The sequence below is a fragment of the Mytilus californianus genome, unplaced genomic scaffold (assembly GCF_021869535.1).
Source record: "Mytilus californianus isolate M0D057914Y unplaced genomic scaffold, xbMytCali1.0.p SCAF_22, whole genome shotgun sequence".
In the NCBI taxonomy this organism is placed as follows: domain Eukaryota; kingdom Metazoa; phylum Mollusca; class Bivalvia; order Mytilida; family Mytilidae; genus Mytilus; species Mytilus californianus.
In genome coordinates this window covers 3074266-3102180 of record NW_026262671.1, presented here as the reverse complement: position 1 = coordinate 3102180, position 27915 = coordinate 3074266, and the positions used below count along the sequence as shown (strand labels likewise).

Genomic DNA, 27915 nt, shown 5'->3' with positions numbered 1-27915 from the left:
TTTAACATAAAGCAAAATAGTTCTGGAAAAGTGTGATATGTAGTCTAAACAAATTAAAATCGTTAAAAATTGCATTTGTGTTTAACCCTTCAGAAAATAAAAACGACAAGCACGAAAGTTATGACCAAATAACAATAAAACTTTAGACATGTCTTCATCTTATACTTTATATTCTATAAAAATCGCTCATAAAGTTAATTGGTAATATTGTTTTCAAAACTATCGATTTTAGTTGAAATGACATTTTTGGAGTGGAAACTTACTTTTTCCAATGACTGTATATAACATACAATTGAATTTCTACCAGTTGGTGTAGCCGTTAGCACAATCATAAGTGACACCAACGACGGAGTTTGAAACCCAATTACGGCATGTATGATTTATTTTGTGGTTTTCGGTGTGTACGTGTGTGTGTTTTTAAGGTGATCTATTTACTTATCGATATACAAATTTACTTTGCATATTTAAAACTATTTCATTTAGATTTATTCTTGCGAAACAGGAGAGAAGTGCAAGCAGAGACGTGTATGTGTATATATGTCCATGGTGCCGGCATATATTTTACCACTTTGTAAAAATAACTTCGCCCTATTACCTTCTTTATGTTAAATTAAACACTTTAAGATCTAATTGACAATCATCATCTTACAAATTTAGTTGAAAAAAATTCAAGGAAAGAAAATACACGTGATATCATTCTTACAAATGCACCAAGTCTAGTTCAGAGGGTAGATATACTCACGGGAATATCGGACCATGATATGGTCTTTACAGAGTTTGACATGCATACCATCAAATTTAAGGAACAAGAAAGACTTATACCACAATATAAGAGAGCAAACTAGGAAGGTTTCAAAGACGACCTTACAACACTACATTAACAGCTGAGTCAAATGTATAGATCTAAAATCGTAAATGCAAATGATATCTGGGTAAGAATAAAAACTTATCTCCTCAAAGGAATAAAAAATCGTATTCCACATGTAAAACATAACCATAACAACAGAGGGCATAGACAAACTGCTGAAAAACCTGAACCGAAACAAATCACCAGGGACGGATGGAATATCACCAAGAATCCTCAAAAGATTACATAATGAGACAGCACCTCTTCTACAAATTAATGTACCCATCTGCCTGACATCAATATGCTGTAATGTAATGGAACACATAATTGTATCATCAATTATGACCAATGATGAAAACAACAAAATTCTTTACTCGTTACAACATGGCTTCAGGAAAGGCAGATCCTGTGAAACTCAACTCATATAATTTATTGTCGATCTAGCTAACAATATGAACATGGAACAACAAACAAATGTGCTGATAATAGACTTTGCTACGGCCTTTGATAAGGTAAACCACAGCTTACTAGTGAACAAACTACATGCTTACGGAATAAAAGGCAACACAAATACTTGGATAAAGAACTGGCTGAGTGGAGGAACACAAACTGTTGTATTAGAAGGATGCAATTCATCAGTTGTACCTGTGGACTCCGTAGTACCACAGTTCTTTGGCTAAGTCTCTTTTTATACCACATCAATGACTTGCAAGAAGACTTAAATGTTACAGTTTGCCTGTTTGCAGATAACACCATCGCCTACGACAATAACATGTAAAAAAATATTGGAAAATATTGCAAGAAGACCTTTATGGGTTATGTTCTTCTCATATATGTTATGATGGTAGGATACTAAACCCCTAACGGGAAGGATTGTGCCTGATATTCATATGATGAAGACATAATCTTTCAATCAGTTTAATTGAAGTCTGGAGCTGGCATGTCAGTTAACTGCTAGTAGTCTGTTGTTATTTATGTATTATTGTCATTTTGTTTATTTTCTTTGGTTACATCTTCTGACATCAGACTCGGACTTCTCTTGAACTGAATTTTAATGTGCGTATTGTTATGCGTTTACTTTTCTACATTGGCTAGAGGTATAGGGGGAGGGTTGAGATCTCATAAACATGTTTAACCCCGCCGCATTTTTGCGCCTGTCCCTAGTCAGGAGCCTCTAGCCTTTGTTAGTCTTGTATTATTTTTAATTTTAGTTTCTTGTGTACAATTTGGAGTTTAGTATGGCGTTCATTATCACTGAACTAGTATATATATTTGTTTAGGGGCCAGCTGAAGGACGCCTCCGGGTGCGGGAATTTCTCGCCGCATTGAAGACCTGTTGGTGACCTTCTGCTGTTGTCTGTTCTATGGTCGGGTTGTTGTCTCTTTGACACATTCCCCATTTCCATTCTCAATTTTACTTATTAAACTAGCAAGATTGGAACAACTATGCTGCACGAAATTTCATTCTGACAAACGCAACATCTTGAGGGCAACAATCAATAACACCTATTCAAACATGATATCATCTCTATGGTCACAATTTGGAAAAAGTACAGGCAGCCAAATAAATACTAAGGCCTCGCCATTCAAAACAACCTGAAATGGGATCAACACATACAGTAGATAACGGACAAAGCAAATAAAACACTCGGATTTTTGCGGACAAACATCAGAATTTCATCAACAAAAATAAAGAGCCAAGCTTATATTGGACCACAATTAGAATATGCCTCAACTGTTTTGGACCCAGCCACAAAAGAATCTATCTACAACATAGAAAAGATACGAAAAAGAGGTGCTTGATATGTGACAATTAAGTTTAAACCAACTGCTAGTGTCACGGAAATTATAGATCATTTACATTGGAAGTCACTACAACAACGTAGAAAGGAAACTAGAATAGTGATGATCTATAAAAAAGAGAATAATATGGTAGCGATATCTAAAGAAGTGCGACTCACACCACCAGTGCGAAAAAGGGAGAAATATACATTCTAAAGCATACCAAGTACCACACTCACGTATTGATGCACATAAGATGTCATACTTACCACAGACTATAAGAGACTTGAACGCCTTACCACCAAACTTCTCACAGGACAAAACCTCTAGAGCCCTAAAGGCTCCTAATGTATCTAACTAGATTTTTTAAGTTTATAATTATTTAAAGTTATCTTGTCTTAGATTAGTCTTAGATGCATGATTTTTTTTTAGTTGTTAGTGACTTTGAACTAGCTGTCAGTAACTGCGAGTACTCTCAGGTCTGTACTTAGGGTATTTCTGTTGTTGGGATATGCAAGTACTCGGCCACGTCCACTTTTAGTTTTTGTTACATGTATTTCGACTTGCATCCATTTGATGAGTTAAGCCATTTTCAACTAATTTTTATAGTTCGTTCTGATGTCGTACTGTTACACCACTGTCCCAGGTTAGAGGGACGGTTAAGATCCCGCTAACATGTTTAACCCCGCAACATTCTTGTATGTGCCTGTCCCAAGTCAGGAGCCTATAGTTCAGTGGTTTTCGTTTATTGATGTATACATAGTTGTTTTCGTTAATTTTTTGTACATCAATTAGACCGTTAGTTTTCTCGTTTGAATATTTTTTACATTTGTCATTTCGGGGATTTTTATATTCGGCATGGGCTTTGCTCATTGACGAAGGCCGTACGGTGACCTATAGTTGTTAATTTCTGTGCCATTTTGTCTCTTGTGGAGAGCTGTCACATTTGCAATCATACCATATATTCTATTTTATATTGTATATATAGTTATTTTCACCGGTCACATCACAACGATTAATTACTTGAGGTCTTCTTCTGCACACGGAACTTGTCAGAAACATATATAGTAGAATCTTCAATGTGTGGAAGGAGGCTATAACCAGACAGAAAGAGACACAGACATAATGTAAGTTACGGTTAAGCAATTATAGATTGCAGATTAAACTTGCAATTTCATATTGAAAAGAGGAAGAGGAAATATCAAAATTAAGTCCCAACAGGTCGAAAGCCAGGAATCTAATCAGTTGTTGTTTTCAAATGTTTTTGAAATATAAGGTTGATAGTGGCAGGTGTTCCATAATGCTTAGTTTATTTACCACTTTTATATATTACAATGATTACGGACGAGATATCGCTTACCATTATGCATTGGGACCTTACGTATTGTTGAAAAGCTTATATTGTACTCCAGATGTAAATCAGTTTTTGATGTCGTTGAGCTGCTGTTGCATTGACGTATACACTCATCTCTTTTCTTTTTTTTTATCAAACACATAAACTTGTGTACATTGAAACAGTTCATTGAAGTTTTATTATAGGGTGAGCAGCAATATATTTCAAAAACAACTAAACAACTAAAAAGTCTTTGAGTGGACATAGTTCTCATTTTTAGATGTGTTCTGACTAATTGTTATACACTACTGTATCAATTCTTCATTGTCAGTTTTCCCTAAACGACATGAACCTAAAACAAAAGAAATATGCACATTAGAATCATTGATATTAAAAGTTCAGTAGGAAAGTAAAGTATATCTTTAATTTGCACAGGATAAAAACATATCTTAATGCAGTGAATTTCAACAGTCTTGGGGAACATCATGGAACCTTGATTCGGAAGAAATGGCTACTTGCACTTTTTTAAATTGAAACTATTTATACACGAGTTGTACCTTTGACTAACAATATAATTAATCAAAAATAAATAGCACAGAACAACAGCCCAAACTTATATTTATATACTTTAATTGAATTTAACAACAAATGAAGAACACAAACCAATTGTAAATACCTATACTGATGAATTTCTTAAATATACGTATGTTTGTATATTATATAATCCAACATGATGCACTACTAGGCTTGTCATTACAACAGTGCCCAGTGCTTAAAATTCACGGTACGTATTGACTTATGGAAAACAAGTATTGTGTTCGTGAAAGGAATTAACAAAATAATATGAATTGTAAAATGGTACTATATTCCGAATTATTTGCACCGTATGTAGAAAATAAGAGATGTGGTACGGCTGTCCACCGGAAACCAATTGACAAAAAAGTTAGCAATTATATGTAACCTCACGGCCTTCTACAATGAGAAAATTTCATACCGCATATCAATCTATAAAAGGTCTGGACATCACTAATATGAACTAATTAAAACGTGAAAACTATCGGATTAATTTTAAAAAAAATAATATATTGTATGCATATTCAAAAAGTAAAACTTGTCATGCATCAATACGCAATTTCCAGATTATTTGAATGTGTACAGCATAATATTTTGGTATAATCCAGATTGAACACTTATAAAATGTCGTAAACATGGGTTGTTTTATAGTGATGCACTCATTTTAGAATTAATCTACTTGCATTATTTAATACGATTAACCTGGGAAAAGAAAACATAATGAATATGACTTAGTTTTACTCACTAAGAATATCTGACACCGAGTTCAGTCGTTCCCAAGTATTATCATTAACTTTAGATGTTGAAGTCTTTTTATACCACATATCATTCCCTTTATCGATACCTATAATTGTTGTGTCCGTCAGTGCGAGGGTCTGAAGTCTTGGTCCTAAAATATAATTCTGGTACATTAATAATATAACACATATTCCGTAGATATCCAATGTTAAAAATTTTGCAAATAATTTATGTATTATGGTTATATCTATGAGTTCTCAACAAGGACATAATAATTATATTAATCTAAAACATATAGGGTAAAAAGACTAACATTCCTAGTCAATTAACATTGGAGTCGAGCGCACTTACAATGTGTATGATTCGAGCTCTACACAGCTCGAAAGCTAGGAAATATATTATACTAAGACCGCTCCGCCACCGAGGCCCCTAATATATTGAAATAAGCTAAAAAGCATTTCTCCTAGAAGATATGAAGAATATTAATACTTTGAAATTCTTGTTTGTCAAAAGATTTAAGGTATGTTGAAAAACACGTTTTAAACACCTCATTTCCCTGTTATGTTGAATTTCAGCTTTAGGTCACATTTAACATTTATAACATAAACGGTACCATTTTTTCTGCAACAGATGCACATTTCGACAATCAATGTCTCCTCGTTGATGCTTGAGGCCAAAATATTTTGCGATGCTCGAGGCCAAATTATTTAAGATCCAAAGCTTAATAAAAAGATAAAGAGCTGTATACAAAAAAAAGCAACCAAGTAAAGCTAAAACTAGGCATGGAATCAGAGCTTTGCATGAGGGAGATATATTCTTTAATTCAAAATAGTTTCCAAAATGTTATAACATCAAATTTTGATAACACGAAATCCGTATGTTCATGCCAGTACCGGGGTACTGATTACTGGGGTTGTGATAACCTCAGGAGCTATCAGTCCACCAGCAGAGGCATCGACCCGGTGGTAGTAATAATATAAAAATATTTTTCTGCACCAGATGCGCATTTCCACAATCAATGTCGTCTCTTCAGTGATGCTCGAGGCCAACATATTTTAAAACACAAAGATTATTTAAAAGGTAAACGGATCTATATACCAATAAGGACAAAAAGTAAAGTCAAAACCAGGCATGGCATCAGAGTTTTGCAAGATGGAGATATATTCCTTATTTCATAATGTTTTTCAATACTTTATAACAGTAAAATCAGGATACTCTTCTGTTTAATATTCAAACTACCACATTATTCCAATCGAAACGAGAATTAAGTGCTGTTTCTCCCGTATACCTTTTTACAGTAGTTATATTTGCTTGAAGGTTTTGAAAATAAATTTCAAATAACTTCATATCATTATTCAAGACACTTTTGGATGAAATCAGTTTTGAGTTTTATGAAGATAAAATTAATTCTTATTAGTGTCCTAGCTAGGATAACAGGTAAGACCTGAGGACAACATGAACCCCTCTGAACTATTAATTACCTTTTTTTGTCTTGACTCCATTCCAAATCCTTCTGCGATAACTTTGAGTAAACATTGCCATTGACATCAATTGCAAAAACCTGAAAGGACAAAATGCAAAATACATATATTTTCCCATTACTGTGGATTCATTATTATTCGTTGGATACCATTTTTCGTGGTTTTCGTGGGTACAGGTGAACCACACGAATTTAAATGTTCAACGAATTACAAATTTTCTATCAGTTTGTATGCAGACTTTGGTAAAACCACGAAATTACATATCCACGAAAATGCAAGTTTACCGCAAGCCACGAAAATTGGTATCCGCGAAAATAAATGAATCCACAGTATCCATTTAAGTGTTCATACTCTAATCTGTGAAGGGGAGGATTTACAAGATCAAAAGTAGTGATATATTGTAGTTATTTGCATTACGCTGAACATTATTTCATAGTGAGTGTCTTCATAAACATTGTATACATTTTCCGTGCTCCAAAATATTTAAATACTTAAATGTCGAGAGTGGATAATATCGTATTACACAAAATTTGGTGATGGAGTCTGTTTCTCTAATGATTCTTAAACAATATGTAGACACACTTTATTCTCTTTTTTGAACGATCTTCAAACAGATGTGTTATTTTTATGTGAAGTTGACAGACATGGGCACATTTTTGTTTGCATGACGTCACAATAGGAAATTCAATGGAGAGCAAGAACATTTAACGTCATAATTATCGATCAATGAAGAACTGAGTCAAAACAAACCACACGTTCATTGAATAAAAGGTTAGGAAAGGAAAGATTGTGTAAACATTAGAAAAATAGAAAGTGTATAAATTTGTTAAAATCATTTTATTTAAAAAAAAATCGTTTGATATATTCTTCGGTTACCTGGTCATTCCACAAATTAGCGTAAACTTTTGCGAACTTCACTCTCTCAGGCTGTGTATCATCTACCTGCCATTTATTTGATTGATCATATACCAATATTTGTCCACCAGAATTCACAGCCCATCGTTTCGTTTTTCCAAGGACAATGTCTATCATTCCCTTAAATACTGAATTTTAAATATGAAAATAAGCATAACCATAAATCATATCTATGATAAATTTAAATGAAATTCAAAGAAACACAAATAGTCTGTCCCTACCATCTGTTATTCACAAGAAACCATATATTTGCAGTTAATAAAATGTTTTCAGCCACAAATTTTCATAAGGAATATGACAGTTGTTATCCATTCGTTTGATGTGTTTAAACTTTTGATAATGCCATTTGATAAGGGTCTTTCCGATTTGAATTTTTCTTGGGATTCAGTATTTTTGTTATTCACTTTTTATAATGCATTTGTTAATCGATTTAAGTATATGAAAATTGTAATATATAACTGAGAACGGAAATGAGGAATGTGTCAAAAAGACAACAACTCGACCAAAGAGCAGAAAACAGCCGAAGGTTTAATTGGAATTAGTCAATGATCATAACATCTTTAAAATTATATTATACAAAAACACTGAATTTTCATAGGGATATTACATTAAATGTATTGACAACGTCTGAAACGTTGAACAAATAACTCATCATAGATACCAGGATTGAAATTTTGTATTTGCGCCAGACGCGCGTTTCTTCTACAAAAGACTCATCAGTGATGCTCGAATATAAAAAAGTTAAAATAAAAGCCCCAAAAAGTACGAAGTTGAAGAGTATTGAAGATCAATAATTCCTAAAGGTTTTGCCAAATACAGCTAAGGTAATCTAACCCTGAGGTAGAAAAGCCTTAGTATTTCAAAAATTCAAAGTTTTGTAAACAGTCAATTCATAATTATGACAATATCAATGATATTTCTTGTCAACACAAAAGTGCTGACTACTGGGCTGATGATACCTTCGGGGAATAAAAACTCCACAAGCAGTGGGATCAATCCAGTCGTTGTAAATAAACTCATCATAAATACCAGGATTGAAATTTTGTATTTGCGCCAGACGCGCGTTTCGTCTACAAAAGACCCATCATTGACACTCGAATCAAAAAAGTTAAAAAAAAAACCAAATGAGTTACGAATTTGAAGAGCATTGAGGACCAAATTCGAGCTTAAACCTCGAGAGTGTTCCGAGTTGATTAAATAAAACCTGTGCTACAAGTTTTAAACAACTAAGATGTCAATTTTTTAAATGTTAAGTTTTAATATATAAGTTATTACTTGGGAAGTGGAAGAATTTTGTCCACATAAGACCATTTCCTGACTCCAATTTCCACACATTGTTTTTTATATCAACAGCAAGTACTGACTCAGTTCCAACAACAATGTTGAGGACCTGTGTATCTGAAACATGATATTAATATGTAGAATACAGAATTCAAAGAAAAAACTCTTTTATGTTTGGATCTTTTTAGAAACCAAATGAAATGAAAATAAAGACTGATAGGAATTTTAAAAGTTAATTCGATATTATCATGATTATTTGTATTTAAAATGAAAATAGACAAAAACAAGTGCAACCTGACAGCTGTAATCTTTGTGATTTAAAAGATATTAAAATTGTTAGGATTTTTGTCTTTTTTTTTTCTAATTGTCCATGATGGTTACGTGTATGTATGTTTTCCTTCGACCTACGACATTTATCGGGCGTTTGATATCCTCTGCCTTCATTGTTACTTATTTGAAAGCTAGAACAGCGGAATGTCGGCTAATATCGTTTCATCCATGGCTTTCAGATGTATGAGTTTGAGTGTCCCAGATGAAGATAAACCAAGTGCAGCGCTTTAGAGTCACAAAAGTTAAAAAGTGTTACATTGATTTGCATTCACTGGCACCAGGTGGAACCAAACAAATTGACTAGGATTGCCAGTTTTCGTGTTGCAAGAAGGTTGTTCTCTTTGGATGCACTGGCTTCCTCACTATATATTTTGATGCCGTAATATAACTGAAGCACTAAAATTGTTCTTTTTACAATCTATAACAACCTAAATTGATTTCGTTTGAACAAAAACTCAGGTATAAGGTAGTGCATATGATTATGTTTGTCAGTGCTCTTAAATAGTTACATGAATAAAAAAAAAAGTAAGTACCTCCAACACGACAAGGTACCCAAATCTGACAATTAGAATCAGCTATAAACGTTTCACCACTTTCGTTTATTGCAAGAACCTACAAAGCAGTATGTCAATATCAACGACATCAGCAACATTTCAACAAATTCCAGATCACAAATAATTCACATGTGTGAGATTAAAATATAAATACCAAGTATTGAAACTTTAATACATATACTATTTGGACAATCGTGTTTCTGATTTGTAATATAATGTTTTGAAACAGAGGTTTGTATTTGTTTAATATGATGTTGATTGTAGTCAAAACAGTTTTCTTTCTTGACGCCTAAAACACTAAAAAGAATAGGAATAGGAACTGCTTCTTCGTTCTGTGATATAAAGAGCATGGACTGGTTGGTTCAATACACAGTGTGTTGTGCAGGTTTTCAGGTTTTTCTGTAGAAGTTATCGTTTAAGCTAGTTAAAAATAAGGCGACACAGTGCATTTAAAGAAATAGTATATTTTAATGTGAATTTATAGGTTGCAGGTCTACAAATATAGAAAACGCAATCTAAATAACGGCTAAAATTGTATTACAATTACTATGAAGTTTCGAAAAAAATAGACCATAGAATGGAAAGCTTATTTGCACTACTATGCTTTTCAAAAGTCAAAATAAGAACTATGTGGCATATTTTCAACATTTATATGCCCCGAATTTTTTTAGAGTTTAAACTTATACTAAAACGCAGTACTCTCTCCCTTCACTTGGCGTCTTGCACAGTATTTGAATTTACAGCTATTCATGTGTATTTATCCTGGTAACTTTCCCAAGTTATGTCTCTACGATATGAAACATAGAAATCATATCGGGGAACCAATAGATAAACAAAATAAAACATCTATGAACAATTGTTATATGATTTAAATATTAGGGAATACATTTATATGATTGGTCGAGAGGACTTCCGGTAGTGGCCCTTGACGTCATTTACTTTTCGATAGACGACGTTGACCGAACTTCTTTCGGTAACCAATGTAAACAAGATGGCGGCAATAATAATACAAATCGGCTATACATTAGAAATATTTATTTTCACTTCGCGTTTATCGTTAAATCAATAATACACACAAAACATACATTTGATTCATGGAAAGATAATTTTGATTTTTTTTTTGCAAATAGCAAAATTGATGGTGTACATTTTTTACGTAAACCAAACACATATTCATTCGTCAGGCCATTCCAATGACATAAATGTACAATTTACGTGTTACGAATAGGAAAATTAAATATCTTATATCAAATTCTAAAGAATTATAAGGGTTAAACGTTTTTTAAAGGAATTTGTTGATGACCTATTTGTGTTAGTGAATTGGTCCAGTTTATACAACCAATGAATCCACTATAAGGGCGTTGAATCCAGTAATAATTATATATCTCCGAAAAGAGGCGTTGTTTATGAAACAGCTGTAATCATAAAGTGCAACCTATGTTTTATCATTCAACAAAAGTACTGTTTGTCGTAAAATACATTGAATGACTTGTTACCAGATTTTAACACAACAACCCCGATTATGTTCATAAACCAAACGCTTTGTCTTCATCACTCATTATTTGCTTAAAAAATTTATTGCATACCTTATACGTATAGTAAAATGCAAGTAAAGATTTAAAGTTAAAACGTTACAATGATCTATATTACTTAAAATTAATTGTTAATATAAAATTAAGGAAAACGCAATGATATATTAAGCAGATTTAAAATCTACAATTTTTCTTTGAAGCCAGTACAGATTTTAGAAAAATGAAAATATTACTTTATGCATTGCATGCGACCGATGTGTATGTTTAGAACTTGAATAGTTGGTGGGAAACCGATTTAATCGCGTGTATTTCTAATGCTATAATGAAAGTTATATACCAGAACCAAGTCAGGAATATGACAGTTGTTTTCCTTTCAATCCGTTGATTGACATAGTCCAGCGTTTGTTTGGTCAGGTTTTATGGACGTTCCTTCTTTGAATTTTCCTTGGAAACTGGCATTTTTGTTATACGTCAGTTTCATTAGAATATCGTGGGTCATAGCAAAAGCATCCACCAGAATAATAACGGAAATAATGATACAGACAGCAGAAACTGTTTTTGATTCCAAGTATAATGTTTACCGTTTATATTGATAACAGTATGTATATCTGCGAGGACACTGTTTTGTTACACAATACCTTAACCTGTATGAGAACAACTTACTTTATGTTTCAAACATCTAGGTAATCCCTGTATCCTTGTGAAGTTTGCATTTGTAACCTTAGATTCCATTTTCCAATTCGATCCTTTGAATGACAATATAGTTCCATCGCTGAGCAAGACAAGGCATTTGTCTCCATAACCCGATAGGCTAAGGAAATGGGCTTCCTCTATAAAATGCATCATGTTTCATTTAAACCATTGACCTATTGAAAGGACGACTTTCATGTTAACATGAGAAAGGGAAAGCTTTCATCGCACTGATTAAAATGTTTTTAAAGTTTATTTGTCTATACATGTATGCCTAATAATTAAACTTCAAATAAAGTCTTTATCATAATTATATGATTAATAAACGGTATTTGAACTATGAAACAAAATATGTAGCAACAGTTACTTTATTTGTCTCAGATGGTAAGCAGTTTGAACCGTGATTATTAAAATTATAAAAATTGACGTTGTGACATCTATCAACTATTTAAGAAACTGTTGGTAACTCAATTCAGAAAAAGGCATGTGATCCAAACATAAATTGTTCTAATCCTCATATCGATGTGTTGGTTGATATTTGGATTTTGAGGGGGAAATTATTTGAGCCATTTAATTGAATTGATTATGGAAAAGAAACTGAATTATAAACGTATGTTTAAAACGTATGAAAAGAAAGAAGGTAATATTTACTTTCGAAGTTAAAATACGTGCCATTAATTGACAAAGGAAGTAAGGACGTGCATTAATTAAAACAAATCTTTCAGTTTACTGTACTATCTATAACATAAAATCATTGATCTCATTTGGAATCAATATCAAATTGAAAAGGATGATTTTTTTTATTGCATTCTTAAAAAAAACATAGCATTTGATAAATGATTTGGTGCTCCCTCTGCAAACAACGCAACATTGCAGCACTGCAATCATACTTTGTAATATCATATACTGCACTCTAAAGACCATATTTGATAAACCATTATGCAAATGCTTAAGTACAGTAGTGGGAGGACAGTACTGTAAAAATGTAAATATTCTTATATCTGTTTATACACATTCTAAACAATTATGGATTTGTAATTGAATCTTTAAACGTAACTCAATGTGACAAAAACGACACATATTTTTTTCAGTTCGTCCGACAATAATTTCGTCCGTTCAAATTTGATAATAGCCTGAATTAGTTTCACTGGAAAAAGAAATGACAATGCCGCGAAAGAAACAACTATGAAATTGAGTATGCAGTATCGGAAGAAATGATTTTTATGATGAACATCAGGTTATACATTATATCCAAATGTAATTGAAATTTTATTAGAGACAAACTGATTCATCATAGCACTTTCACAGTATTTCAAAAAAGCTAAACCATTAAAAAGATATAAATAAAGACAAACAACAGTATACAAAACATAGAACAACAAAGACTTAGCAACAAGAGTCTCAACAAAAACTGAAGACGACCTTATAACGTGATCTTCAAAATGATATTTTGGTACAATTTATGGCGGTGTTTTCGTGATTTGTTCTTACTTTCAGTACTTTTAATTTATGCCTTGTTCATGCTACTAGAACTAATATGAATGTAGTTCTTTTAGTACATAACTTTTCCCAAACATGTGTGTTGCCTTCGTACGAATATTAATATTGATTCTAGCTTTAGATCACAAAAAAAGAACGGATGATAGGCAGTTTTGAACTTATGTTAGTTCGTCTTTACTCTTCTTAAAATACGTGTATATAAATCAACTAATTTTTAGATCAAAATGATAGAATAGTGCTGTTGCTATAAAAGGCCTTGACAATCACACGGTAGATACACATGCATTGTTAAAGATGCCATGCCGACTTGTTTTTGTGTTGTTTGACTGTTGGCGTATAGTTTGACGTTTGGCCTCACTTTTTTATGTATAAATCATAGTTTGCTTCGTTTAATGTTGTATTTTTTTTACCAACAACTACAGACAGAATATAATGAATTTAAATAGCCATAACCAGCTCGATTCAAGACATGTTAGTTTCTAAAAGTTGGGTAAACAAATGCCAAAATCTAACAGAGACCATAATAAACGAAATAAATCACGTCAAGAGATCTAATTAAATCAAAAATTCCCGTAAGCATTCAAATTACTTCAATAATGACAGAAAACAGAATTCGAAGATAAATATAATGACACTATAAAAATATTTAGTTGTAACATTTACTCATCACAATACCGTTATCAAAAATCAATTCTCAATTTTAAATAGTATTTAAATTGTTTCTTCTCATAAACAACGGTATTTATGCTGGATGTATCAATAAAATATACAGCATATTTGTTATTTTTAATGTTTCAATGTTCCAAATTCTGGTTTTCACATCTTTATGAAGGTTGTTGATGTCTATAACTTGTGTTATATGGTCCTGGTTTCAAATGTCTCGGGGGTATTTCTGAAATTCGAAAGACTTGTGTTACCAAACGGTGTAAAGGTGTTCAATAATCTTTTTATAATCTAATTACTTATTTAATTTTATAACCGTATTGACACAATAATAGCTCTTCATGAATAATTAGACTATTAAAATACAGGACGTAGTCAATGACGCAACAAATACCTTCGAAAAAATGGTTTCTGTACTTTCTTATCTTTCATATATTTCAGTTTGATAATACTGACTGATGCTTAAAACGTTCATTGTCCAAAGGGAAACGAAAAGGCTCTTCAGAGTTGACATGTACGAGACGACACATAAGGATGAGTATCGGTTTTATGGTAATTTTTAAAGCAGAGAACAAATTGACGAGCAAAACTTGGAAATGAAGACATTTAAATGCAGATTTATAAAAAGCAATGTTCAAAACTTTACATTAATTGTTTGTTTATAAGTTTGTCTAAGTTTGTCTAGGTACGTATTTAAGAAAGTTAAGGACAAATGAAATCGCAGCCATAACCATGGAAAGTTCAATAACATTAAAATCGTTGATTTTAACAAGTTTTCAAAGGAAAAAATATGAAAAACACAATCTTTGAAATATATTATGCTGTGGGGAGTTGGAAGTAGTAATTACGCCATTCAAAATTGTATTTAAGTTTTCAAGGACGCAGAGTTGTTCTTATTCTTATGCTGTGCATGATACCCGGGCGAAAGGCTAGCGTTCACAAACATGTATAAACCCGTCACTTTTTTTTTGGGAGGGGGGGGCTGGTTTGCATTGTTTTGCATTAAGTAAAGTCGAGGGGTATTTCATAACTGACTACAATCATTGGTTTTTATCATAGTTGTAGAATGATCTCCCATTGTTTACATTCACGCCATTTAAAATATAATGGATAGTTATTTTATGGACTCGGATGGATAGTTGTTTCAATGGAAATCATACCACATCTTCCTTTTTTCTTTACCATACACTTTGTGAGTAAGGACATTAAAGCCCAGTTTTTGCCCCAGAAAATAAATATTTTCAAGCCATTTCATATATGTACATCATGTACATATAGATTATAATGCATAAGAGCAAACACTTCTTCTATCAATCATCTTTAACCTGAGTGACGTATTGTAGATCACGTATAGTAAATTTATTTTGCACCAATGTGTACATATAGTATATTTAGCAGTCAAATGGACAACAACATATTTGTATGCTGCTATCGGGGATGGATAGTTACGAAAGTCAAATGTGGATAATTACGTTTCAATATAGTTAGTGTGTTTTGAGTATTGAAAACCATTTGATACAAGATATCAAATGAATCAATGATACTCTACGAACCCTTTTTTCAATAGTTATTTCCAAATTCATTGTTTGTTTCGTTACCGCGTCTCCTTCGCAATCGTTATAGATATCGTCTATTTAAAAAGTATGCCTTTAAAGATTGGAAGATTCGGTCAATGTTGTTATACGGACATAAACCCATCATAGATACTAGGATTGAAATTTTATATTTGCGCCAGACGCGCGTTTTTTCTACAAAAGACGCTCGAAACCAAAAGAGTAAAAAAGGCCAAATAAAGTAAGAAGTATAAGAGCATAACGAGACATATTAGCCTTAAATAGGATGAATTTGGTTTGTATCTCTTACATTTGATATATGCATTTAATCAAATGAAATCACGGAAGAATACAAGAGGGGCGAAAGACACCAGAGGAACAGTCAAACTCATAAATCGAAAATAAACTGACAACGCTATGGCTAAAAATGAAAAAGACAAACAGACAAATAATATTATACAAGTAACAACATAGAAAACTAAAGACTTAGCAACACGAACCTCACCAAAAAATGGGGATGATCTCAGGTGCTCCGGAAGTGTAAGCATATCCTGCCCCACATGTGGCACCCGTCGTGTTGCTCATGTTATTACAAATCCGGTAAATAGTCTAATTCGGGAGGTCACATTCATGAAAAGGGAAGGGGATTGTAGTTACGACGTAAGAAACATATCCCATATCATCTGTGAACGATCAACCAACTCGTGATGGCGTCCGTAAAATTTACGAAGGTATGATTTAAACTTCACCATTTAAAACTCTTGGTTTAATAGCTTCTTTGTGAGCAGCAACCCTCTATAAAGGAAATCATGATAGGAAATACACGCGCGGGAATATTGTATCAATTGGGAGATATATACTCTGTATGCAGGCCCTGCTGCAATGTTGCTACATAGAAATAAAAAGTTAACAATTGAGAAGCTGAAATCATCTCTTTTGTCGTAAAGTTTTGTTTTCAACCGACCCTCATTGTCAATTTCTAGATGTAAGTCAAGATATGAGGCAGACTTAACTGTATCTGTTGTATCCTTTATCTTTAGTTCGATGGGATAGATGCGTTCAACATAGTCACCAAATTTTGAATTATTTAGTGAGAGAACATCATCTTTATAGCGGAAAGTAAAGTTGAAGGATATTGCTATCTTCTTATTTTTCATCCTAAGAAGTTCCTGTATGAAGTCAGCCTCATAATAGTAAAGAAACAAGTCGGCAAGAAGAGGGGCACAATTGTATCCCATACGTAACAAATATGTTGTCAATCAAGAAATCAATCATCTTGATAATGTCAGTTTCAGAGAATATTTTTGTTTGAATCAGTGTGATCCTTTACAAAGTAGGATTTATCCCTCCATAAGACAAGATACTTGTTTCTACGTTGGCCATTCTTTTTTATAAAAAAATAAGCAATACCAACTCTTTCAATTTGTCTTTTAGTTTGGAATGGGGAATACTTGTGTAAAGTGTAGAAAAGTCAAATGTTTTAATACTATTGCAAGATGGAAGAGTCTTAGATTGTATGTACTCTTAAAGATCTTTGGAATGTTTTAGTATCCACATCTGATTCACACCACCTCTAGAATAGGCAGTTTCACAATAACTTTGAAGCCTGGCTTTGATTGCTGATAAAATAGATGTTAATAATTTAGAAAGAATTTCGTGGAGCACCTGGAAGACACAGCAATATACCGTTGTTTTTAAGGACACTTATGTAGTTTAGGTATCCAATACAGTGATAGAAGATCCAGTTCTTCATCTTTGGTTGAAATTCCAAAGGAACATAGAACAAACCTATCATTATCTAGGATTTCCTCTTTGGTAAGTGTCGTGAGGGTATATGTTGAGTTTCCAAGTGAATTGTCAATACCTAATTCATTTATCAAGCAGTTTATGTAATGAGTTTTACACACAAAAACGATGTTGTTTGGGGCTTTATCTGCGGGAAAAACAACATATATGTCATGGAGGTAGGACAAGTGTTTTGCAACATTTGGGTCTTTAAAGATTGACGTAGCATGGGTATTGATAGACCCATTCAGTTTCTTAATTCGGATTTGTATCAACGACATCACAGCCTTAATCCATTTGGAAAGAGTATCTACGTCTTCCTTCTCAGGCTTAGCCAATTGCCTGGCATAATCCTCGACTGAATCCATTAGTATTTTAAAGTTGTATTTCCAATTGATGGATTTAGGCTCACGATATTTCGGACCTTTGGATAACACATTTCGCAGGGAAGTGTTATTGACAATGTTGAGGTCACCGGCAATAACGTGGCCAGCCGGATTATATGTGAATTGGAAACTAGCACAAGTGCAATCAGGAGGTTTAGACTTGAAGTCGTCAATATTGAGATCATGCAAAACGTGTTTGTAATTGAAACTTTTAGTTGCAATTGGTTTGGTATAGGTATAAGAAATGATTGGTACAGACTGATCTTTGAAATAAGGAGGTATTTTCGACTGAACTAATATATGATGAAGGATATTGCATAAGTTGACGCCATCGAAAACTTTGTTGGCAAAGGAAAGTTAAAGAAAAGATCTTTTCTCTTTTTCATCTTTTCCAATTAGAACTGGTTTGAAAAGTATGTGACTTGCAATGTCCGAAATAATAGCTGTAAGTTTGTATTGGTTTGAATGAGGGTTTGTAACAGTGGTTTCCAAACATAAATTAAATAGACAATGAAGTTTTGAAAGGGGTAATGAATAAAGTTGCGTGCGAATGTGATGAATACCTAACGACTTTTGTATAAATGGAAGCAAGTATATGGACATCATGCAGAGTAGGTGATGTATAATGACGATGACCATGACTGCGTCTACGTCGAAGAGTAGAGTTGAAAATATTCATCACATTCACCGAGCTACACGAAGGACTAGATAGAATGCCTATACCATCAATTTTGTCATTGCAACCATATGGTGTCGCAGTTCCCAATTGTCGAATCCAGTAGTCTTCTTTTTGTCTACGGAGAGGCGTTGCAAGATGAGGATTGTTAGTCCTGTGGTATATTTTTTCGATAATGCGAACTGTCATAGAAACGATGGAATGATCAGGTTGATTAAAATGCTGGTAAAGAATGTCGTTTGCATTGAGGTTAATGTCTGATCTATACCAGCACATTCGTTTGTTTAGCCTTCCTTTCGTTTCACCGACGTATACCAATCCGCAAATGTTACACTCTAATCCGTAGACGACATTGATGATTTACAATTCAGATCATCGTAATTTCTGGTAAAATAAGACTTCTTAGTTACATTGCTAGTGAATTGAGCATCTGTTATTAAAATTTCACAAGTTTTGCAGCATTTGGCTTCACATTTCGAAATGCGACAGTGTTGTCCAGAGTCATCAAAATCTAAAATGTCTTTAAGGAGAACCGAACATGGCCATGTATGTGTACTATTGCTATTGTCACTAGTATGATGATCTGAATGAGTCATGTTTTGGATATTTGTCATGCCTGGTGATGAGGGGACACCTGCCGTATCAGACGACACCGTGTCCATGGTGATGTCTGTTTCGGACCTTTTTATACTGGGCGACGTCCGAGCCAGTATCCTGTAAGATCTTCGTAAGTTCATGTAATTTTGCTACTGGGTGGATGATGTCCTCGGGGACAAAATGTCCACCAGCAGAGACATCGACCCAGTGGTAATAAAAGAGGGGCAAAAGATACCAGAGGAACAGTCAAACTCATAAATCGAAAATAAACTGACAACGCCATTGCTAAAAATGAAAAAAGACAAACAGACAAATAATAGTACAACATACTTTTGAAATTATATTAATCTTGGAAATCAGAAAAATTTCTTTTTTACAAATATATATTTATGCATATATTGTTGATGCTATTTTAAGCACAATACAATAATGCCTCTCATCTGATATATTCCGTTAAAATGCTTACATAGGCTATAATAACAATAACACCAAATAGACCCCAATAAAGACATTATTGATAAGCATACAGTACAAACTATAAGCTAACATATATGAAAAACGCTCTCCGAAGTATCACGGATTATTTATAGGGATAACTGGGCATGAATTTCCGATTTTCGGTAGAGTGGCAAACATTTACTATGTTGATCCGTTTAAATTTTTTTGCTAATATCTGACTCAATTCTGATTTTTTTTTTTGTATCACACACATACAATTGCCAAAACAATATTTGAATTTTAGAGGATGTCTGTTAAAACACAAAAGTTTTTCAATCTCATTGAAATATACTTGCCTTTTCCCACTGCTCTTATACTAGGAGATTTCGCTTTACGCTGTGGGTCCTTAGCGTATTCTTTGTCAACTTCACTTGCTTTATACTGTCCAGTCATGAGCAAATTAACATCATCTGGAGTCATTGGGTGTTCCTTTGATTTACTGTCGAGATATTTATTGCTTTATAGAATCAAACAATGATTATCAAAATCTCTTCGGAAAAGGATTTATTTCTTTGAAACAATTTGTTTCCTTAAGAACTTGAACATAATACATATCAGGCGCAGAGATCATAATCAAATCTGAATGTTACGGAAGCTAATTTAGGACCTTTGAAAATCTTAATGTTTTATCCGTTTTGGTCTAACCAGCTCTTCAACGATTATAAATCGATTATAATTCGGGATAAGATATTAAACTTTTCATGATTAGAATTTTCATCTGTGATAACAACTTTATTAAATCATATTAAAGTCCGTTATTACGAATAACATGCTTAGCATCATTCTGTGATAATTCGGAATCACGATTTATAAAAACCTTTGGAAAATATTTCAGAAGCATTGTTAACACAAATCTTAAATATTTCAATTAGTCATAAAACAAGCCTATTTTTTTTTTTTTTTATCTCAAATTCAAGTCTGCGGTGGACTTAAATAGATTTCTGTAGCATATTCGTAATGTGTGGGCTATGAAACTAGAAGCTCCAAGGAGACTGTGTCGCTCACCTGATGTTTTTTTTTTTACAATTGGTGCATGAAATAATGCAACTGTTATACTTTTGCTTAAGTTTCCGAGATATAAGTCAAAAATTGCACCCCCCCTCCCCATGTTGGTTGGCAGGCAGGGTCATCGGACACATTTTCAAACTAAATATCCTAATGCTGATTGTGGCCAAGTTTGGGTAAATTTGTCTAAGTTGTTTCGTGAGAAGACTTTTGTGAAAGATTACAAAAATTACGAAAATTGTTACATTTGACTTAAAAGGACAATAACTCCTTATAGGGTCAATTGACCATTTTGGTCATGTGACTTATTTGTAGATACTACTTTGCTGAATATTATTGCTGTTTACAGTTTATCTCTATCTATAATAATATTCAAGGTAATAACCAAAAACTGCATAATTTCCTTAAAATGATTAATTCAGGGGCAGCAACTCAACATAGGCTTGTCTGATTCGTCTGAAAATTTCAGAACAAATAGATCTTAACCTGATGTACATTTTTATTCACTGTCAACTTGCTATAAATGCTTTAGTTTCAGAGATATAAGCCAAAAACTGCATTTTACCCCTAAGTTCTATTTTTAGCCATGTCGGCCATGTTTGTTGGCAGGCAGGGTCATCGGACACATTTTTTAACTACATACCCTAATAATGATTGTGACCAAGTTTGGTGAAATCTGTAGCAGTGGTTTCAGAGAAGAAGATTTTTGCATGATTACAAAAATTTCCAAAAAATTGTTAAAAATTTACTATAAAGGACAATAATTCCATTAGAGGTCAATTGACCATTTTGGTCATGATAACTTATTTGTTGATCTTACTATGCTGAACATTATTGCTGTTTACAGTTTATGTCTATCTATAATAATATTCAAGATAATAACCAAAAACTGCAAAATTTCTCTAAAAATTACCAATTCAGGGGCAGCAACCCAACAAGGGGTTGTCCAATTTGTCTGAAAATTTCGGGGCAGATAGATCTTGACCTGATTATCAATTTTACCGCGTGTCAGATTTTCTCTAACTGCTTTGGTTTCAGAGATATAACCCAAAATCTACATTTTACCCCTATGTTCTATTTTTAGCCATGGCGGCCATCTTGGTTGGTTGGCCGGGTCATCGGACACATTTTTTTTCAAAAAGATACCCCAATAATGATTATGGCCAGGTTTGGTTAAATTTGGCCCAGTAGTTTCAGAGGTGAAGATTTTTGTAAAAGTTAACGGACGACGGACGCAGGACGACGACGACGACGACAACGGACGACGGACGCCAAGTGATGAAAAAAAGGCATTCTTCATATCAGGCGAACATATCTTAATTAAATTTATTTATAGATAAATTATTGTCAAAAATCGGTTTTGTACAGAAGCTACAGAAAACCAATCAGGAACTCCCAAAATTTATTGTTTGAATTCGACATCTTTGAGATATAAAATTAATGTTCTTGGATGAAAATATATTATTTTTTTATCTTGGACTTTTTTATCACAGTTTTTCAAATACGAGATAACGACTACATTCCCTTACCACGACTTAACAAACTGTGATAACGAATTCCCACCAACAAAGCTTTTCCTTATTCCTCCTTCCTCACAAATTTATACCGTGATAATCATTAATAAAACTTCATTGACGATTGTTAAATGTGCAATATCGCATTCAGACAATATTTAGTGCAAGTGCTAAATTTGTTTCTGTAGTTTTTTTATAATTCTATTTTCGTTATATTTGTAATGTTAAATATCATTATTGAAATGATTTGAAGATATTTCTACTTACAATTCGGTGAATTCCGTTGCATGTTTGGTCTTTCCCCTTGTTATTATTTCTAATGCCATTTCAGCATATGTATCTACAATGTCTTTAGGAAGATTTTTGCTCTGACGTACTGCAAGCCATTTTCGAGTCTTTTCTTCCAGTTCTTTGCGCAGGGAGTCCTTAATCTGGGGATCACAACCTTTCAAAACAGCTTCACATGCAATAAGCTGGCCTTGGGCCACTTCATCTACCTGTTGTTAAAAGTTGTATTTTTTTTAAAGGAGAAGGTCCGGTAAGGGCCAGTTTTGGCCTAAAATTTCAGATTTTTGGACATTTTTAAAACACTTAAGTGTCTACTTCAGTTGATTCAATTAGTTTATGTGAAAGATTTGAACTGATTTAGTCATTAAAGACGCTCAAATTCAAGCTTAAATATGAAAAATCTATCAAATATGTCATAAAATGTCACTTTTCAGTTGTTTTTTGTCAAAAATGAAAGTGGCCGCATTCGTGTTCAGTCTCAACCTTTATATATGTTACGTATAATCATCAAATACAACATACATTTAGATATTAAGACTGAACACAAATGCGGCGACTTCCATTTTAGACGAAAACCGTCTAAAAATTTGCAAAAATGCTAAAATTGTGAAGATTTCATTGCATGAATGAATGATGCTAGTACCCGATGCATGTGCATTGTATTGTCAAAAACAGTCCATTTTGATGTAACATAATTATTCTACTTTCCAATAAATAGCTAAAAGTTTACATTTTAACAAATTTGTAAAACTGCTATATTTTGGGGCCAAAAAGGGATCTTACCGGGCCTACTCCTTTGTAACTATAGTCTTAGTTGCAGACGATTCAAGAAATCAAACATCAAATTTTTTTTTCTATGCCAGCTTGGAATTATAGGTGAACGTGTGTTCATGAGGGGATGGTGAGGTTTTGGCCTGAACTTCTAGTGTCTTACAGCAGTCAAGAAAATGGAAAAATTAAGAACAAAGACAAAAACGTGACCAAAATCGTAAACAATACACAACTCCACACAGAAACAAAAGAAAAAATGAGACCCCGTATTAACTAGATCATGCATTATGAGATCTTCTCTGAAACTACAATGTTATATGTTTCAAGTTAAAACTGGATAAACAATATGTAACGTATATCATTTCAAGCATTCATGTTGAATGAAAAATACAAATGCTAGCCGAAATAAAATGTACACACTTTCAATGCTTTCTTGTTTTCCATAACATATGCATTTAAAGAAAACAATCTTTGGAGAAACAATTTGTGTGAAGGCACTTGACAGATCATAATATACCTTTTATTTGAAAGGTAAAATAGGGGCTCATGTGGAATACTGGTCTTATAAAGAATAGTTTCAACATCCGGAAATCATATTAAAAATTAGTCTATAAAAAGGTTAACATTGTGCAAAGTTTGAAAGTTCTTCGGTTAATAAATGTCAGTGGAATTTAAAAACAAATAAAAACAATTTCAAATTATTAGGCTGGGTAATGAATTTATTTTTCTTATCCCCAACTCCTTCCTCTTGGTATGGACCTATATTTTGTATTTGTCAATGAAAATAAATGTTTCAAACAGGACATTTGTAATAGTTATACATCGAGGAAGATGGGTTTCTAATCCAGACACGCCGTATCCCTAGGTGTATAACTAACTCACACCCGATGCTAACCCCTATATTTTTTAAAATTGATTATTAAATGAAAAAGAACGGATAGCATGTGTATTGCGCATATCAAACCATGATTTATAAGAATCGTTTTTTTACTTGAAACTCCACTAGTAACCTGAAATCTTGTTCAAACTTTGACAAGTGAGTAGATTTTACAAATGTCAAATTTGCTATTTTGCATTTTCCAGTTAAATCCATGGGCTAATATGGATCACCAGGTCAAGGTTGACCGTTTCGTGCATTCTTAATACAACAAAAAATACATCATGCTCCTTGTATGCAGTTGACAATATGGACGAGTATAAGACGGACGATATTTTAAGTCAAGCATTGAATTTGGTAGATGAAACTAGAGATAAAGGCAATATTCTAACCCAAAGTACTTACCTGTATCAGTTAAACGAAGGTAATCATAAATGTATTTTATATGTCACGGTTTTATAGAAACCCTCCCCCCCCCCCCCCCCCCCGCTCGGACCTTCTGCCCCACCCTCTTCTCAAGAATAAACAAATATTCGGACATACTGAGAGATAGGTGTGTCTGGATTAGAAACCCTACGATCGACCACAGGGGAGGATCTAGCCATTTTAAATAGGGGGTTCCCAACACAGATAAGGGGGGGGGGGGGGGTTGTTCCAACCATATATCCCCATTCAAATGCATTGATCGTCCAAAAAAAGGGAGGTTCTAACCCCCGGAACACCCCCCACCCCCCCTTTCCCTTGGATCCGCTCAACGTACAAAAATGCAGATTGAATACTTAGGAACTCCCATTTTGGGGGCAATTCAGGGGGTGGAGGACGGTCCGTGAGTTAGAATTCCCGTTCTTTTTTAAGATCAATGCTTTATAATAGACATGAGACTGGGATCAACATTTTTACTTTCAAGCAAAGGAGTATTTAAAAGGATTACTTTTAATTCAAAATAGATGCTTAATAATATTTTTTTTCGCTATTGGAACTTCCTAAAATTTGTTTCTTTAAACAAGTTGTAGTGAACACTTTTCTTATGTTCATGTTTTAAAAAAAAATCAATGTCTATTGTTATGAATAACAATGAACTTTGATTTCGGGATGTAGAAGCAGGGGTTTCCAGAAACCCCGCTCGTCACATCCTGTGGTAAAAATCCATTAGTATTCGTAACAATAGACCTATTCCATTTACACTTGTTTCCGATATATAAACTACGAAGTATAACAATAGAACTGGGGTGTAAGTTAAAAGGATAAACATTTAAACAAGATTTAATTGATTCACAGATAATGCAAATCTTGAAATCACTACATGTTTTGAAACGTTACACACATTCAGTTTTAAATTGTATATCTCGGTTTCGAGTATATGCCATTTCATAACAAGTCTCATAACAGAAACTATTGGTTTAAATACACCATTAGGAGATATATTTTCTTTAAAGTGGTATGTAACATGAATGATACTTTAAAACTGTATTGGTGATTAAGAATATAAGTTTCGGACATGGCAATGTTTCCTTACTGCATATTTTGTGTTATTGTTTGTCTATAAATTTATATAAAAAACTTGCAGTGTCGTCACATTTTTCACTGTGGTCATAATAGTCAGTGCCAGATTTTGGTAATAATTCTTTCTTCGATTTCTTTTGCTGTCGGTCTTCTAGTTCTTCTAGAATATTTATAACGTTACCATGAATTTTATAAATCCTCTCTTTTGTGGCTACAAGGAAAATGACCAAATACATAAACGGTCATCATAGAAACACTGCTTATTTCATGTCTTGATCAAAGTTTGGTATGGCTTAATAATAAATAATTGATCAGTTAAAAAAAAACAGTTTAGATTGTATTATATCTGTTATATTTTTATATTGAATTTGCATATGTCTAACATATTAAACGCAAACACGATTTTTTTTTTAAATATAATAATACATAAACTTGATTAATTTGGCAATTACAATATTTTTGTTAAATATTATTTTTTAATTTATCAGGCGAAATTAATCTAATCATCTTCCTTGTTTGACTAAAATTGTTCAATTTGTGATGCACTTTTCAGTTAAGTCATATTTTTAAATATCGCGATTTTATTATTGATAAGGTTCTACTGTATTTTAACATTATTTATTACTTATATGTGTATCTTATTCAAAATAAAATTGTATTCTTTTAAAAATAAAATCTTTTTTTTCAAAACTGAATTTGCGGGAAAAGTTGATCACAAACTGAACAACTTTTAGTCAATCAAGGAATCCTTTAAAAAAATTTGACTGATGAACAGAATCACAAATTCAATCACATTTTAAACGGATCCTCTTTTAAACGGACGTTAATTTCCAAATATTTACGAACTGCTTTCGCCATCTTGAAGAAATTAAAGTTTCCAATTTCAAAAACAATTATTTAAAAATTTTTCATTTTATTTTTATTGAGTAGATAACAAGCATAGCGCAGACAAAAAGTCAAAGTATGAACTTATATCATCTCATCACATATGCACTGCGTTGTTGGGGTAAATGATCATGTTGAATTCCTTTTTGAAATTCTGATTTTGAATATAACACATATTATATGTATCTTAACAATTGATCAAAAGTCCTGAAAGAATAATACTCCAGGGCAAACCAGAGCACACTAAACTGAACACCAACACAACGGGTTTTAACCAACAAATAAGCATACAGTTTGCATCAGCTTTAATCCCTTTGGAAACCTGTCAGAAACGGTCAAGAGACCTGTTCTAGAACAATCTTTAAAACATTTTTCATGACATCTCAATGACAGGATTCATCTATTACAGTCTAAGCCAGTTGAAACATAGAACAGATTTTGATGAAATATTTACCTAAAATAGTTTTGGACCGTTCTAAATTAGAACTTTTTGGACATATCTGCAGTTGATCTGATTCTGAAGGTTCTACCATATAATTTATTTTGACAGTTCTACCAGCACACTGAATCTGACAGTTCTATACTAGAACTGATCTAAATACATCTACACTAAGGATAGAATGACAGATCTTTATTTACAACAATTTTGGACATATTAATCTAATTGATTTTTTCATTTTGTTCTTATTTAATATTTCAATGGTTGATTTATTTATAAATTTATTTATTTTTTTTTATTTATTAATTTACTAGCATTTATTTTATCTTTATATAGTCCAAGATGTTCTGAGGTTTAATGCTTAATTTAATTCAGTATCGTTCTGTGTTCAAATTGATACTTTTTTACTTTTTAGTTTATCAGCTATTGCTTCATTTAGGGCGTGCCACACTTTACATGATGATACTATTCTAAATATGTATCATAATATGAATTTGCATAACGTCTGGTAATCTTGGAAATAAGATACTCCTCGAGAAAATGGAATTGTTACTGCGTAATTTATTTTACATGTAATAAACAGTTCCTTGTAATTTGTGTTAATGTCGTTCTACAAATGCTATTTTACTACTAATTTTCTTTATCATATTAACAAAATTATTACGGAAAGATTATTCTGACAGTACTAAAGAGAGAGAACCTGTTATTTCGTTTGTTTTAAGATTTGTACTTACCTTCCATGGAACGCTGTTGTTGTGCTTGTATTGGTCCAGATGAAGATTGGGACATTGGGACATGACCATCATATCCATCAAAATTAGCCATCTTTACTTTAAAGTTGCAAGAATGACCGTCTGTTTATCTTTATAAACGTTAAAGTTACGCCCATTCAAATCCTATTGGATAAATCACATAATTA

General features: G+C 32.9%; 1 protein-coding gene across 1 annotated transcript; it reads right to left on the bottom strand.

Moving 5' to 3' along the window:
• Positions 1–4142: 4142 nt before the first annotated feature.
• Positions 4143–27885, bottom strand: LOC127732098 (uncharacterized). Its single transcript, XM_052241152.1, has 11 exons — positions 27731–27885; positions 25731–25883; positions 22501–22726; positions 20011–20153; positions 12030–12196; positions 9814–9892; positions 8945–9067; positions 7631–7797; positions 6755–6834; positions 5281–5424; positions 4143–4314 (listed from the first exon to the last, which is right to left on the bottom strand). Exons 1-10 carry the CDS (start codon positions 27819–27821, stop codon positions 5370–5372), a joined length of 1284 nt encoding a protein of 427 aa, XP_052097112.1. The 5' UTR covers positions 27822–27885; the 3' UTR covers positions 4143–4314; positions 5281–5369.
• Positions 27886–27915: the final 30 nt, after the last annotated feature.

Coding starts and splice junctions, on each gene's coding strand:
- LOC127732098 (XM_052241152.1), bottom strand. CDS start 27,821: ATGGCTAATTTTGATGGATATGATGGTCATGTCCCAATGTCCCAATCT. Junction 22,727..25,730: donor AAAATGTGACGACACTGCAA/GTTTTTTATATA, acceptor AACAACAGGTAG/ATGAAGTGGCCCAAGGCCAG. Junction 9,068..9,813: donor GGTACCTTGTCGTGTTGGAG/GTACTTACTTTT, acceptor ATCATGTTTCAG/ATACACAGGTCCTCAACATT.